This window comes from Protomyces lactucae-debilis, assembly GCF_002105105.1.
Source record: "Protomyces lactucae-debilis strain 12-1054 chromosome Unknown BCR37scaffold_13, whole genome shotgun sequence".
NCBI classification, from domain to species: Eukaryota; Fungi; Ascomycota; class Taphrinomycetes; order Taphrinales; family Protomycetaceae; genus Protomyces; species Protomyces lactucae-debilis.
The window spans coordinates 107156-122167 of NW_024468005.1; the positions used below are offsets into that span (position 1 = coordinate 107156).

At 50.6% G+C, this 15012-nt stretch overlaps 7 protein-coding genes across 7 annotated transcripts; 5 read left to right on the forward strand and 2 right to left on the reverse strand.

The window, feature by feature from the left end:
• Positions 1-7: 7 nt before the first annotated feature.
• On the reverse strand, positions 8-781 carry BCR37DRAFT_393717 (tubulin binding cofactor C-domain-containing protein; the record flags this gene model as incomplete). Its single annotated transcript, XM_040871347.1, has 1 exon — positions 8-781. The coding sequence occupies one exon, from the start codon at positions 779-781 to the stop codon at positions 8-10; it is 774 nt and encodes a 257-aa protein (XP_040724241.1).
• A 60-nt stretch (positions 782-841) lies between these two features.
• Positions 842-3911, forward strand: BCR37DRAFT_381020 (cytoplasmic valine-tRNA ligase Vrs1/Vas1). The gene has a single exon (XM_040869596.1). The coding sequence runs from the start codon at positions 873-875 to the stop codon at positions 3849-3851; it is 2979 nt and encodes a 992-aa protein (XP_040724242.1). The 5' UTR covers positions 842-872; the 3' UTR covers positions 3852-3911.
• Positions 3912-3991: 80 nt separating this feature from the next.
• Positions 3992-4554, forward strand: BCR37DRAFT_381021 (uncharacterized protein). Its single transcript, XM_040869597.1, has 3 exons — positions 3992-4147; positions 4191-4431; positions 4472-4554. Exons 1-2 carry the CDS (start codon positions 4072-4074, stop codon positions 4412-4414), a joined length of 300 nt encoding a protein of 99 aa, XP_040724243.1. The 5' UTR covers positions 3992-4071; the 3' UTR covers positions 4415-4431; positions 4472-4554.
• Positions 4555-4873: 319 nt separating this feature from the next.
• On the reverse strand, positions 4874-6343 carry BCR37DRAFT_369211 (amino transferase; the record flags this gene model as incomplete). The annotated part of the gene is made up of 2 exons (XM_040868310.1): positions 4874-6219; positions 6262-6343. The coding sequence occupies 2 exons, from the start codon at positions 6341-6343 to the stop codon at positions 4874-4876; spliced, it is 1428 nt and encodes a 475-aa protein (XP_040724244.1).
• A 2013-nt stretch (positions 6344-8356) lies between these two features.
• BCR37DRAFT_381025 (uncharacterized protein) lies at positions 8357-9226 on the forward strand. Its single transcript, XM_040869598.1, has one exon. The coding sequence runs from the start codon at positions 8437-8439 to the stop codon at positions 9076-9078; it is 642 nt and encodes a 213-aa protein (XP_040724245.1). The 5' UTR covers positions 8357-8436; the 3' UTR covers positions 9079-9226.
• Positions 9227-9231: 5 nt separating this feature from the next.
• On the forward strand, positions 9232-13085 carry BCR37DRAFT_369214 (P-loop containing nucleoside triphosphate hydrolase protein). The gene is made up of 4 exons (XM_040868311.1): positions 9232-9316; positions 9357-9569; positions 9611-9712; positions 9750-13085. The coding sequence occupies exons 1-4, from the start codon at positions 9314-9316 to the stop codon at positions 13020-13022; spliced, it is 3591 nt and encodes a 1196-aa protein (XP_040724246.1). The 5' UTR covers positions 9232-9313; the 3' UTR covers positions 13023-13085.
• A 49-nt stretch (positions 13086-13134) lies between these two features.
• On the forward strand, positions 13135-14827 carry BCR37DRAFT_381027 (S-adenosyl-L-methionine-dependent methyltransferase). The gene has a single exon (XM_040869599.1). It carries the CDS (start codon positions 13195-13197, stop codon positions 14800-14802), a length of 1608 nt encoding a protein of 535 aa, XP_040724247.1. The 5' UTR covers positions 13135-13194; the 3' UTR covers positions 14803-14827.
• The last annotated feature ends 185 nt before the right edge of the window (positions 14828-15012 follow it).

Genomic DNA, 15012 nt, shown 5'->3' on the forward strand with positions numbered 1-15012 from the left:
CAGTCTTTCACAAGACACGCCAGTTGCGTCGTGTGCCTGATAGGTCGCTAAAATCATCAACCATAGTCTCGCTATTATCCGACATATTGAGGAAGCCCATGTCGGTGCAACCCTCAATGACAGGCCTGCCAGTCCGGCAGATGTACCGGATGGTGCAATTAGAGCACTCGTGAATGCGCCATTGCTGCGCCGTACCTGTCAACTGAATGCTAGTGCACGACTCGAGGAAGATTGCCGTGCTCGCTTCGAGGTTGAAGAGCGTGCAAGCATGTACATTGCGGCAGGTGACGGACTTGTAAGGTCCTTGTGGTCGGGTCAGATCGATTGTGCATTCGCGGATATTTGAAAGGACGAGGATGGATGCATCCAAAAGCTGCGGATACCTTCCACATGTGATATCCTGGCTACGAAGCCCATTCAGCGCGACCAGACCGGGCACATCGGCCACCGGAACCTGCTTCAGAGGTTCAGCGAAGGCTTCTGTGTCCTGAGCAACAGCAACAGTCTCCTTTCGAGCGCTCTTGAAAGAAAATTTGGATTTCGGCTTGATCGCCGTCTTCTTAAAGGCTACAAGCTGAGAAAATTCAGCTAGCTTGTCTTGATACCTGCCAACATCATAGGCTGGGAGAGCATGAACCGTTTCATTGAGCGTCCGTTGCTGAGCATTGATCTGATTTGAAAGCACATCAAGCTGTTCAGCAGTAGCAATAGTCTCGAGAGAAGCCTTGGTTGTTGCTTCAAAGCCCTGAAACGCCTTGTGAAAGTCGGCTGCTACACTCATGCAAGGTGTTGTCTCTCTTGGTCGTTGAAACCACACCAAAATTTTATCGACACATCGACCGCCTTCCTACGATTTGACGACGCCTGCAAGCATGTCGGCATCAGCTGCGACTGACAGTACTGTTCCGGAAGGCTTCATCAAAGATGCAACAACAGGCGAGGTGCGGGCCATGACCGAAAAGGAGCTGGCCAAAGCACAAGCGAAAGCCGAGAAGAATGCCAAATTCCTAGCCAAGAAGAAGGCGCAAGAAGAGGCTGCTTCCAAGGCTGCGAGTAATCCAAAGAAGGAGAAGAAGGTCAAGGCTGCTGCTGTGGATACCACATATACTGAAACCACGCCAGAGGGCGAGAAGAAACGATTGCAAGACCTGGAGTCTGATGCGCTCAAGGCATATAATCCGCTAGCTGTCGAATCTGCTTGGTATTCATGGTGGGAGAAGGAAGGCTTCTTTGAACCTGAATTCGGTCCAGATGGCAAGGTAAAGCCGGCAGGTGTCTTTTCGATGGCAGCACCACCTCCCAATGTCACAGGTGCACTCCACATTGGTCACGCGCTGACTATCGCGATTCAAGACTCGCTTTCGCGGTGGCACAGAATGCGCGGCAAGACAGTATTGTTCTTGCCAGGCTTTGATCATGCTGGTCTGAGTACGCAGTCTGCTGTAGAGAAGCAGCTGTGGAAGGAGGAGAAGAAAACGAGACATGATTTTTCGCGGCCCGACTTTCTCAAGCTGGTCATGGCGTGGAAGGAAAAGTATCACATGCGTATTAAGGGTCAAATGAAGCGTTTGGGTGTCTCGTTTGACTGGACTCGTGAGGCTTTTACAATGGACGACAATTTGTCTGCTGCAGTGGCCGAAACATTCGTAACCCTTCACCAGGAAGGTATCATTTACCGTGCCAATAGACTGGTCAATTGGTGCACAAAGCTCTCCACTACATTGTCAAATCTCGAGGTCGACAACAAAGAGCTTGAGGGACGAACGCTACTGAATGTACCTGGCTATGAAAAACCTGTCGAATTTGGTGCCATCACCTCATTTGCATACCCCATCGAAGGCACAGATGAGAAAATCATTGTGGCGACGACACGACCCGAGACAATGCTTGGTGATACAGGCATCGCCGTTCATCCTGATGATGACCGTTACAAGCACTTGCATGGCAAATTTGCAATCCACCCACTGCTCAACCGCAAAATTCCAATTGTGTTGGATGATGTTTTGGTTGATATGGCCTTTGGTACAGGTGCTGTCAAGGTAACACCAGCACACGACCCCAACGATTACGAATGTGGTAAGCGACACAATCTCGAATTCATCACAATTCTCAACGACGATGGTACGTTCAATGAGCACTGCGGCGACTGGAATGGAGTCAAGCGGTTCGATGCGCGTGTGTCTGTCGTGGAGAAACTCAAGGAGCTCGGCTTATTTGTCAGTGTTGAGGACAACCCAATGTCTGTGCCATTGTGTTCCAAGTCTGGCGACGTCATCGAGCCCATTCTGAAGCCACAGTGGTGGGTACGTCAATCTGCCATGGCAGAAGCTGCCGTCAAGGTGGTGCAAAGTGGCGAGCTTGAGATTATGCCCAAGGCCCAGGAAGCTGACTTTGTGCGATGGATGACGAATGTCCAGGACTGGTGCATCTCACGACAGCTGTGGTGGGGTCACCAGGCGCCTGTCTACTATGTCGAAATTGAGGGTAATGACCACGCCGTCTGCAGGACAGAAGGTGAGTATTGGGTGTCTGGTCTGACCCAGGCTGCAGCAGAGAAGCAGGCACAGGAAAAGTTCCCTGGCAAGACATTCAAGCTTGTGCAGGACGAAGATGTGCTCGACACTTGGTTCTCGTCTGGCCTGTGGCCTTGGTCGACACTTGGATGGCCCAAGGACACAGAGGACTTGAAAAATTTCTACCCAACCAGCTTGATGGAGACTGGCTGGGATATTCTCTTCTTCTGGATCGCTCGCATGGTCATGCTGGGCATCAAGATGACTGGTCAGATTCCATTCAAGCAGGTGTACTGTCACTCGCTTATTCGCGATGCACAAGGTCGCAAGATGTCCAAAACGCTTGGTAATGTTGTTGATCCACTCGACGTCATCCAGGGAATCTCTTTGCAAGGTCTCAACGAGCAATTGACTATGGGCAACCTAGACCCCAAGGAAATCGCTAAGGCCAAGGCGAATCAAAAGGCTTCTTATCCAAATGGTATTCCTCAGTGCGGTACAGACGCTCTGCGATTCGCATTGTGCGCTTACACCACTGGTGGACGTGACATCAACCTTGATATTCTGCGTATCGAGGGATACCGCAAGTTCTGCAACAAGATTTACAATGCTGTCAAGTTTGCACTTGTACGACTAGGTCCTGACTTCAAGCCGGCTCGTGCTGTGGAAGTGTCGGGCGTTGCTGCAAGACTGCAAGGCGCAGAGGGCAAATATCTCTCGCTGGTCGAGCAATGGACACTGCATCGCTTCAATCTCGCTGCGCAACAACTCAATGCAGCCCTTGACAAGAAGAATTTCTTGGACGCAACGACGGCAATTCATGGATTCTGGCTCTATGACTTTTGCGATGTCTTTATTGAAAACTCCAAGTATCTCTTTGCTGCTGGTACTGAAGCGCAGGTGGCGAGTGTCAAGGAGACGCTTTACAGTGTGCTCGACGGTGGTCTCCGCTTGATTCATCCATTCATGCCGTTCCTGACTGAAGAGATGTGGCAGCGTTTGCCACGTCGCGAAGGTGACAAGACACGTACAATTGTGCGTGCAGAGTATCCTGTCTATGAAGCGTCCTTGGCTAGCTTGACTGAGCAAGCTGCTGCCTATGAAATCATCAGCGAGGTCGTCAAGACTGCGCGATCGGCAATGGCTGCAGCGGGCGTCAAGACGGACGCGACAGTGGTTGTGCATGCTGGTGGCAAGCAAGCGTTGATTGAGCAGGAATCTGGCTCCATTGTCGCATTGGTCAAGGGACTGGAGCGATTGTCTGTCGATAGTGAAACGAAGCAGGACGACGAGGCAGTGCGGGTGACTGACGAAGTATCGCTTGTACTGCAGAAGTGAGTGCGCTTGTAGATGTCCTAGATATACGAGGGTAGTGGCATGTCTGCATCGACTTCATCGACTCCCATCTCCTCGCGTAGTGCAGCCATGTCTGACTTCTTCTTGCCTAGTGCGGTTGCAAAGTCCTTGAAGATGTCTTCAAACTGCTTGCGAGCACCCTTCCAGCGAAGCAGAAGCGCACGTAGGGTCTTGTCAATCTGCTGCTGTTCAGCTTCTGTGTATGTTCTGGCAGGCGCAGCGTCCTTCTTTGGCTTGTTGGCCTCAAGAAGTGCAATCTGGTCATCCAGCTTGCTTTCCTGGGGATTTGTCAGTCTTGCTGAAACAGAGGTGACAACGTACCTCTTCCTCAAGTTCTTCTTGCTTCTGCAGGAGCTGCGCTATTGTCAAAACTCCCTCACTCTCTGCCACTTCCTTGGCTGCACGCTTGTTGTCCTCGACCAGCGTCGCCAGCTCAGTCTGAAGCTGTCCCAGCTCTTCTTCTGTTGCTTGCTTGTCGTTTGTGCTGTCTAGCTCGACCTCACTGCTCGAGTCTACCACTTGAGTCTGTAAAGCGCAGTAGATGACTTGCTTGCCAAACGTTCTGCTATGTCAGAAGACTGCCCTGTTGGAGTTCCCCTTACTTTGCTTGGATTGCGCTAGCTTCTGCGAGACTGGCAAGGGCCTTATTGCAGTTTGGCTTGCTAATCACTTGTTGTAGATTGTTGTAGACATCCGTGGATGAGTCTACAGGGATGTCAGTCTGTGTATGAAGAGGTGCACTAGACAGACATACAAGGTCGGTTCTGCTGTACGAGGTATGCCAAGATCTGGTCTTCTGCGTCTTGTGGCGATGGCTGCTTCTTTGGCTTTTCCTTCTGTGTCTTGTCCTTTGGCATTGCTCCAGAGGACTTTTGAGCCAAGGAGAGTGCTCACTGTAGAGACTGGTTGTCTTGATCCTTCAAGGCGGAGAGCTGAAGATTCGTGCCATCTGAATTACTACGCCGTATAGATCGCTGTCAATCTAAAACAAATCATGAAGCTGATCAAGAAGCCTCAGGCGCTTCCAAAGAGGCAGAAGCATCCTGCTGAAAGCTCTTTCTCAACGAATCCGCAAAGCGCTGCACGGCCACCTGCATGTTCTCCAGTGAAGCACTTGCAAAGGTTGCTCTGAAGAAAAGACCGGGGCGTGGGCTGTCCCGGTCACTGATGAACCAGGATCCCTGCGCGACTAGTACTTCCTCAGCAATAGCACCCATGTAGAGTTCCTTCTCCAGAGCATCAATGCCAAGTTCCTGGAATCGAGGGTGTTGCTTATACTGAATCTCCATCCACACAAACATGCCAGCCTCGGGTGCGTGCCAGTGCACGTATTCCTTTGGTAGCGACTTCTCCATAGCGTCCAAGAGTGCATTGCGTCGACGCGTGTACTCGGATCGCATGTGGACAAGCCAACTAAGGTACCCGGCGTGGCCCCAAGATTCAAGCAACATGACCAGCAATGCTTGTGAGAATCCTGAGGGACATTGGATGGAGACTTCGTTACAGCGTAGTGCACGCTCCATGAGCTGTGCAGAACCAGTCAACCATCCACAGCGAGAGCCTGGCGCAATGACCTTTGAGAAAGAATCAAGACGCAAGACACGACCATCGACGTCCATGGATAACAAGGAAGGTACCAGACCATCCAGAAACTCGGTCGCACTGGCCGGTTCTGGCTTTTCCGCGCCGTCTGGTCCAGAATAGGCCTGCATTTGCAAGAAATAGTAGGGCTCATCCTCAAGGATGATAAGGTCATGCTTTTGGGCTACCTTGTACAGATCTCGACGGCGATCAGTAGACAGAGTCGAGCCTGTCGGGTTCTGACCTGTAGGGATAATATACAGGACATGGGGCTTCTTGCCCTGTTGCTCAACATTCCAAGCATCGAGCTGAGCATCGAGCTTATCTGGCAAGATTCCGAACGCGTCAAGCTTGCAGGGAACTGGGTGGATCCCTTGAGGACGAGCACACTCAAGCACCGACGGGAATGAATATTCCTCAATCAGCAACGCATCTCCTCTGTTCAATAACAACCGCAGACACGTATCAATTGAGTTTGTGTTTCCCGCAGTCATGAGACATTGCCAGTCTGCATAGGGTGGGTGGTGAATCATCTCTGTGTGCTCCCTGGCAAATTTGAGCATGGCTGCTTGACCTGTGCCTTGCGTGTATTGCAACGCTTTTGCAAGATCAAGTGTTACCTTTGTGCTGTGACGGGGGATGGTCACTTCCGTCTCTGCGGAAGGGTCTTGCCAGTGGCCTGCGGTTGGGATCGTTGTAGATAAGGTGTTGAAGGGGAAATAGCAAGGATCTGGCAAGCCACCACCAAGACTGATCAAGCCGCCTTTCACTGCAATGTTAGTTGAGAGAAGCGATATGCTCATAGACTGACTGTGCAAGGCCGCCTCTTTCAGGGGAGATGGACGGCGTGCTAGTGACTCAATGGACAGATGGTGCGACATGTCCTTTGCCATGCGCTCTGTCTCCTGTGGCTTGGGAGCAGGAGGAGCAAAGGCTGCAAGGCTGTGAGCATGTTCGGGGACGGCCATGTCGTAGATTGTCTAGAGGCTATACTAGCGAGCACCCTGAGCTTTATACGCACGGCTGGTGAGCTATAGTTGATAAGTCGGCTGATCCGAGCGATTGTTCGCGTTTTTTTATCTAAGGTCGCAGGCAACTGCCGACGCACATTCAGATGACATACGGCTTGCGCGGTACAACTACTCTAGAGATCTAGCTGTACTCTCCAGGAACCTTCGAGGACGAAGGTAAAGTCTTGTAACCAAGGGAAATCTTGCGTCCTTCCTCGGTCCAGCGCACTCTGTCCAAACCAACCATGCGCGTTGGATCGGTGTTAACAGGTCTGCTTTCATCCGTGTCGTAAACCGAGGCAAGCAACATTTCAAATGGCCCTTGGCCTCGGACAAACAGCTCATCCGACGCGGTCGCCTCAATCTCTTCCGCGCTTGCCAACTTAGAGAATTGTCTCCTGTCACCTATATCAGCCGCTCGATCCTGAAGCGCCTTGATGATCCCAAATCCAAATTGAAAAAACTCTTTTTTTATGCTTTCAGCAAATTGCTCTGGATCGCATGTACTGTCGTCTGCAAGGACATCTTCAAAGACGAGACCCATCTCGCAGAAGCAAGTCTTTGCAGGTCTAGTTGATTTGGAGCAATCTTTGCGTGCACCTCTGAAGGCTTGCTCGGCTTTCAGGAGGACATCCCGAAATGTTTTGGCTAGGCTTGCTCCTCCCCAACGGGAAGCCTGACTCGATGATGAAGCAGCGTCCCATGATGATGAAGCAGTGCCCCAGCTCGGCGAGCTAAAGTAAGTGAAACTCGATGTAAGTGTGTCCACTACCGATGCATATTTCGTTTCTGGCATAATTTCGCAATGTGACAGAGGATCGTCTAAGCTGGAAGACTTGCCCTTTTGATGTTTGTTGGCCTTCAGCTTCGCAACCAAGTTCTCTGGCCAATCTTCCTGGCGATGATGCAGAGCAAAATAAGTCCAACCAAGATTACACTTATGCTGCGTGAACTTTAAGACTTCGTTCTCGACAAGATACGTGACTTTGACACGACATCGAGCTTTACAATCTTCTTGTTCTTCTGCTGGGACAAGATTGAGAAAAATCATTTCCATGCGCTGACTGAGAAGCGGCGACGTAACTGCGGTCGAGCTTGCAGCTACATGAGATCCTTGCGCTTCGTCTGCGTCGCACTGGGAAGACTTGGAAGAGGCACAACCAGAATACGTGCCGAGTACCAGAAATGATGCGAATAGCAACAGGTGTGTCAGTGTCATTTGAGGTGTCGCGATAAGTCTCTGGTGTGAAATTCGTGACAGATAGGGAGAAGCAAGTGGACAATTTGACTACACTTGTGATCGGGTTTTGGTCCTCCGTTTTGCACACAATTGCATACAGTGAGGTGAACGTCTCAAGAAGAAAGAGTGGATGCGCAGCTGTAGCCTTCTTGACAGCGTGTCAAATTTGTTGAGGACAATCGGAAGGCCAGCAGTATCAGGAGTGCATACTCCTTGCCCTCCTTGACGCATTCGCGTAATATCGAACCATTCTGCCCATGTGAGACAAATGTTCCTAGTTGCGACTTGAAATATTCAGCTGCAGCATGACTTGCTACTTATTAGTGCAAGCCAATGGCGAGATGCCGCCGCAGCGGTCTCCCAACTTGAAGCCGAGGCATGCGACACTGATAATGATCAATGACTGGGCCTTCAATGGCTTAATTGTGCAAGTCGTTCAGCGTACACGTTGCACTTTAATGGCAATGCGTGTCGGACTTCTAGTTGTGATGGGGCTTTCGACAAGTTGGATTGAGTGTCATGAGGTGGCGAACGAAAGCACAGCTTCCATATTAGCTAGATAGCCTTCTTGCCAGTGCTTCATACGGGCGCGTATGTCATGCTTTTGCTGATATGTATGACCCACTAGAAGATGTGCTATCAGTCATCGTGAAGCTCGATTGTGAGTTTGCTTTCGTCGTCATACTCCACGACACTCGACCACAACCGACTGCCATCGTGCAAATTTGAACCTCGCATGAAGCTGCTCGCATCGCTCTCGTTCTCACTCTTCTCGCTCTACTCTTTACACTGCGCAGCTTCTTCAGCCGCGGACGCAAACGTGCTCAAGCTGCGTAGCGAGACTACCACCAACATGGACTTTTTCGCGGATAACAAGCCGCCATCGGGCAAACCGACCCTTTCAGATATCATGGACAAGCGTTGTACGATTATCAATGACTACATGATGGGATCGCCTGATGTGATGCAACGCTTGCAGGATGACACCAAGCAGACACTCATTCTTGCGCCGCTCAATGCAGCGATTATTGCGCTCCCACAGAAGCCTTGGATTAGCATGGATAGTGCATCCGGAAGTGGGAGCAAAGAAGCTTCGAGCGCACAGCGCAATGAGGAGAATGCAGAGGCCAACATTGCTCGATTCGTAAAACAGCACGTTGTTGCTCAGTATCCTCTCACCGCTGGCGTCAGGGTCCCGACCATGAATGGCGGGTCAATCTGGTTTGAGGAAGACATGAAAACATCAGTCAAGCGCGTCTATCCTGGAGGACACAGAGTAGTGAGTGAGAAGCAAGCAGCAAACGGCGCCATTTGGATTGTGGACGGCATTATGCAGCCCGCGACAGAAGCGCCTGTTGATAAGAAAGACGGCCTGTGATGCAATTCTCTTCGAGTTGATTTATATGTATCTGCTTGGTATGTAGCGACTTTGTGCTTGGCTTCTGCGGCTGCTCTCTGTACTTTGATCTCCTTGACTGCCGGCGCTGTGCGTCATCGAGCCGCGCGAACAATTGCGAAACAGCATCAACCACACCTTCCTCTTCCTCACCAGACATCGTGCGTGAAGACTGATCTGGGCTTCGTCTAGAGACTGATAGACGGCATTGAGCAGCATGGTAGGTTCTAGCTGGCCGTCTTGCAAGGCTAATTCTCAAGGCAGTAGGCAAAGCAAAGCAGCGAACAAAAGGCTTGGCGCAAAGAGCTGGTCAGCAACAGGCGGATGGACAGCAAGCAGGCGTCAAAAAGGCAGTCTATGAATCAACGAAGAAGCGAACTGTAGGTGTGGATGATCTGTGTCTCTTGTCCAAGATCTCCAATGAGGCCATCAACGAAAACTTGCGCGTTCGGTATGAGAATAAGGAGATTTACGTAAGTCTTCAGGGACTGCAGTGTCTCTTGCTGACAGCCAGACGTATATTGGACATGTGCTTATTAGTGTCAACCCGTTTCGGGACCTGGGCATATATACCGACGCGGTGCTTGGCTCCTATCGGGGTAAAAACAGGTTGGAGGTATGCAAACGATTGTCCAGTCAATTACTGATAGTAGATGTCACCGCATGTGTTTGCAACGGCAGAGGCAGCCTACTACAACATGAAGTCTTACCATGAGAACCAGTGTATCATTATCTCTGGCGAGTCTGGTGCAGGAAAGACTGAAGCAGCCAAACGTATCATGCAGTACATCGCAAATGTCTCTGGTGGTCAAGATTCAAGCATCCAGCGTGTCAAGGATATGGTGCTTGCAACCAACCCGCTGCTTGAATCCTTCGGATGTGCCAAGACTCTACGCAACAACAACTCTTCTAGGCACGGCAAGTACCTCCAGATTCAATTCAATTCACGTGGTGAACCAGTTGGAGCCAACATCATCAATTATCTCCTGGAAAAGAACCGCGTGGTCAGTCAAATCAAGCAAGAGCGCAACTTTCACATCTTCTATCAATTCGCAAAAGGCGCATCAAAGGACCATCGTGAACGTTTCGGCATACAAGGACCAGAGGCTTATTTGTACACATCAAAGGCTGGTGCATTGGATGTACCTGGCATTGACGACCTTGACGACTTCAAAGGCACACTCAAAGCAATGGAGGTAATTGGCATGACACAGGCAGAGCAAGACGAAGTGTTTCGTGTGCTGGCCACTATTCTTTGGATTGGTAATGTCCAGTTCAAGGAGAACCAAGAGGGAAATGCCGCAGTAGCAGATGAAGGTGTTACAAATTTCGTGGCCTACCTGATGGAAGTGGATGCAAGCCTAGTTTGCAAAGCCATCACCACAAGAACAATCGAGACTGCGCGTGGTGGTCGTCGTGGCTCATCTTATGAGGTACCACTCAACATTGCGCAAGCATCTTCGCAACGAGATGCGCTTGCTAAGGGTCTCTACAGTAACTTGTTTGATTGGATCATTGCTCGCGTCAATGCAGCTATGGCCGTTCAGGGAGGTGGCACTGTCTCAACATCCATTGGTATCCTCGATATCTACGGCTTTGAAATTTTCGAAAAGAACAGCTTTGAGCAGCTGTGCATCAACTATGTCAATGAAAAGCTGCAGCAGATCTTTATCCAGCTGACACTCAAGACTGAGCAGGAAGAGTATGTTCGCGAGCAAATCAAATGGACGCCCATCGACTACTTCAACAATAAGATTGTGTGTGACTTGATTGAAGAGAAGCGACCGCCCGGCATTTTCGCTGCATTGAATGATGCGATTGCCACTGCGCATGCAGATCCAACGGCAGCAGACAATACCTTCACCCAAGGTCTCGCACGGCTGTCGACAAACCCTCACTTCGAGCAGCGACAGGGTTCCTTCCTGGTCAAGCATTATGCAGGTGATGTCATGTATGCTGTGCCGGGCTTGACTGATAAGAACAAAGATCAGCTCATCAAGGATGTGCTCGATCTCATCAAGTCTTCGCAAAATCGCTTCTTGCAAAACTTATTTCCAGAACAAGTGGATCAAGACAACAAGCGCAGGCCACCTACGGCTGGTGATAAGATCAAGGCGTCTGCCAATGATCTCGTCAACACTTTGATGCAATGCCAGCCCCACTACATCCGAACCATTAAGCCAAATGAGAACAAGTCGCCTACAGAGTTCAATAATGCCAATGTTGCCCATCAAGTCAAGTACCTTGGTTTGCAGGAGAATGTGCGCATTCGTCGTGCTGGATTTGCCTATAGGCAGACGTTTGACAAATTTGTTGAGCGATTCTACCTCCTGTCTCCCAAAACTGGATACGCTGGCGACTATATTTGGCAAGGTGATGCCAAATCAGGCGTCATGCACATCCTCAAGGACACGGGTATTCCTGCAGAAGAGTTCCAGATGGGAACATCGAAAGTTTTCATCAAGTCGCCAGAGACACTCTTCGCACTGGAGCACATGCGTGATCAATTCTGGCACAACATGGCACGTCGTATTCAACGTGCGTGGCGGGCGTATATGCGCTACAAGAATGAATGTGCCATCAAAATACAGCGCATGTGGCGTAAGGATAAGGTGAATCTTGAATTTTTGAGAATTCGCGACTCTGGTCATGCCTTATTGAACGGACGCAAAGAGCGTCGTCGTATGAGTCTTTTGGGTTCGCGTAAGTTCATGGGCGACTATTTGGGCTCTGGCGCAACATCAGGTCCTGGTGCTGTTGTTAGACGATCTGCGCAAGTTCCAGCGGATGAGCGAGTGGTCTTCTCTGGCAGAGTCGAAGTGCTTATTTCAAAACTTGGCCGCTCTTCAAAGCCAAGTCCACGTACATTGATTGTGACGGATAAGGCCGTCTATCTCATCATTGCAACCATGGCTCAAGGTCAATTGCAACTTGCCATTGAGCGACGTGTCCCAACCGGTCAACTCAAGTACATGGCGCTTTCGACATTGCGAGACGATTGGGTTGGTCTGGGGGTAGGTGACCCACAAGCGCCAGATCCATTCTTCTCATGCGTCTTCAAGACTGAGTTGGCCGTCATTCTCAAGCGTCTCAACAGAGGTATGGATATCCGTGTGGGTCCAACGATCGACTATTGCAAGAAGCCCGGAAAAATGACGCAAGTCAAGTTTGTGCGCGACGAAGCCATCAAGCGTGACGACATGTACAAGAGTGGTGCAGTACATGTATCCACAGGAGAGCCTGCGAATAGCGTGTCACGGCCCTTCCCTAGGAAGAAGACGGTTGCCTATACATCAACCAGGAAGCAAGCAGCGCCCCGAGCGACAGCTGGACGTCAACGCGCACCTGTCGCACCACAACAACAACGACAGCCTGTTGCAGCTTCCGCTGTTCCGCGCGCACAAAATCAAATGGCCTCGTCCGCTGCTGCTTCTGCCATGCGTGTCGTACAACCTGCTCAAGCAAGTGCTGGCAACAATCTTGCGCCTGCTCTTGCATCGACGCATATCACACCGAAAGCAGCAACGGCTGGACCTTCTCGTACAGGGCGGGCACCACCGCCTCCACCACCACCTCCAGCGGCTAAACCCAGTAAGCCTGTTTACGTTGCACTCTATGACTTTGTTGGACAGACTGCGGGTGAGTTGAGCATGACTGCTGGCGAAGTCATTGAGATTGTATCCAAGGAAGACAACGGATGGTGGCTAGGTCGTAAGAATGGTGTTGAAGCGTGGGTCCCAGCGAACTATGTTGAAGAGCGTAAACAGACTCGTGCTGCTCCGCCTGCACCGCCTGGTCCTGCTGCTGCGGCGGGTCCCAGTGCAAATGGTGCTGCTGGTCAGGGTCAAGGATTGACGGGCCTTGCTGCTGCGTTGAAGAATAGGAATCAGGCTGTCAATGGCGCTGAGGATGAAGATGATTGGTGATTGCATGTGCTTATTCGTAGACTTTTGTAGAGCCTTTCGAAGCTACTGCTGCTGCTGATACTCAGCCTGATAGTAGTGAGTGGCCCCTGTTGGTCAATCTGAAGTCTGCGACCTGCAGACGACACAAGACGAAATACAGCTGCAGCAGCCTAAACAGTCGACATTGCAAGAGATGCACGCCAGTCTCTGGCAGCATCTCGCCATTAGGCCATGTCAGCTATGTATGCGAAGACAGTACAGAACGGTAGCAGTCCTTCGAGCACCCGACAGCGCCCGAAAGAGCCAGCGACCAGAACATAATTACCAGACAAATAGCGCATACAATTACCTCGTGGACGAAGACAAAGCTGCTGTATTCGATACATTTCCTACAGTCACGGCAAAGTCTCTAGCGCATCATACGCATCAGCCGAAACGGATTAAAATGCTGGCACGCGACTTTATTGATGATTCGCTGTATAACCCACAGTATGGATATTTCTCAAAGCAAGCCATCATCCTACAAGCTGGTGGACCACAGGGATTCGAATTTGGAAGCTTCAGAGATAATGCTGCGTTTCAAGCTGCATTGAGTGACAAGTATGCTGAGTTTGAGGAGGCAGAGAGTGCGCCCCCTTCAACGGCGAGTGCGGGTCAACGCTTAAATCGTCTGAGAGGAGAGGCACCCAAGCAAGTACGCCAACCGCCTTCATCGCCGCGTCAGGTATGGCAGACGCCCACGGAAATGTTCAAGCCATTCTATGGCCAAGCTGTCGCGCGGTATCTCTTGACACAGTACAAACTGACGCATTTCCCGTACCGCGATCTCGTGTTGTACGAAATGGGTGCCGGTAATGGAACACTGATGATCAACATTCTCGACTACTTGCGCGACAATGAGCCAGAGGTGTATGAACGCACACGATACAAAATCATTGAAATCTCGACACAACTTGCAAAAAGGCAAAAGACATCTTTGCTGCATCAGACGGCAGAGAAGCAAGGACATGGTGATAAAGTGGAAATCATCAATAAAAGCATCTTTGACTGGGACACTGTCGTACCAGAGCCATGCTTCTTTCTGGCGATGGAGGTGTTTGATAATTTCGCACACGACGCGATTCGGTACGACTTGCTGACTGGACAACCTTACCAAGCCTTGGTGGCGGTCGATGAAGCGGGGGACTTTCATGAGTTGCTTTCGCCCAATATCGACCCGCATGCTCGACGCTACCTGAGATTGCGAGACAAGTCCAGCCGGGCTTCAGCGACCCACCCGTCTTTAAAAGTGCCGCTGAAGTTGCGTCAACTACGCGCGATGCTGCCGCTTGCACCAAATTTGACAAGTCCAGAATTCATTCCTACAAGACTGATGCAGTTTTTGGATATTTTGCTGGCAAAGTTCCCACAGCATCGACTCCTTGCAAGTGATTTCAGCTCACTTCCAGATGCGATGGAGGGTGTCATTGCGCCCGTTGTGCAAACACGCTACAAGGGCTCCATGGTCCCTTGCTCGACTTATATGGTGTTGCCGGGATACTTTGACATCATGTTTCCGACTCGTTGGGAAGAGATGAATGCCATGTACTCCGAGTTGAGCGGTGCACAAAGCTCGCGTGGTTACTTTCATCATGTGACACATCAGCAGCCGCGACTTGCTGGTGCTGCTGGATTGAAGGGAAAGGTATACACGCATGCTGCGTTCCTAGAAGATTGGGGTGATGTCGAGGCAACCACGACGCAGAGTGGTGAGAATCCAATGTTGGACTTCTATCAGAATGCAGCCTTCTTTGCGTCGTAGTTCATAGCAAATCATCAACATTGGGCGCTCTTCTCTGCGTTTCAAGTGCATATGGACCTGCAGAAATGCTCCAATGTATCTGCGGCCATACCTCCATGAAAGTACTGCTTCCCGTCCGATCAGCAAAGTCAAGCATGGAAGGGACTCGTTAGTACTATCGTGGGAGACCAGATGGGAATCCGGGTTGCTGCAGTTGCTCTTCTTTTTGAG

Coding starts and splice junctions, on each gene's coding strand:
- BCR37DRAFT_381025 (XM_040869598.1), top strand. CDS start 8,437: ATGAAGCTGCTCGCATCGCTCTCGTTCTCACTCTTCTCGCTCTACTCT.
- BCR37DRAFT_369214 (XM_040868311.1), top strand. Junction 9,570..9,610: donor ATGAGAATAAGGAGATTTAC/GTAAGTCTTCAG, acceptor GCTGACAGCCAG/ACGTATATTGGACATGTGCT. Junction 9,713..9,749: donor GGGGTAAAAACAGGTTGGAG/GTATGCAAACGA, acceptor TACTGATAGTAG/ATGTCACCGCATGTGTTTGC.
- BCR37DRAFT_381021 (XM_040869597.1), top strand. CDS start 4,072: ATGTTCTGGCAGGCGCAGCGTCCTTCTTTGGCTTGTTGGCCTCAAGAA. Junction 4,148..4,190: donor TGGTCATCCAGCTTGCTTTC/CTGGGGATTTGT, acceptor GTGACAACGTAC/CTCTTCCTCAAGTTCTTCTT.
- BCR37DRAFT_381027 (XM_040869599.1), top strand. CDS start 13,195: ATGCACGCCAGTCTCTGGCAGCATCTCGCCATTAGGCCATGTCAGCTA.
- BCR37DRAFT_381020 (XM_040869596.1), top strand. CDS start 873: ATGTCGGCATCAGCTGCGACTGACAGTACTGTTCCGGAAGGCTTCATC.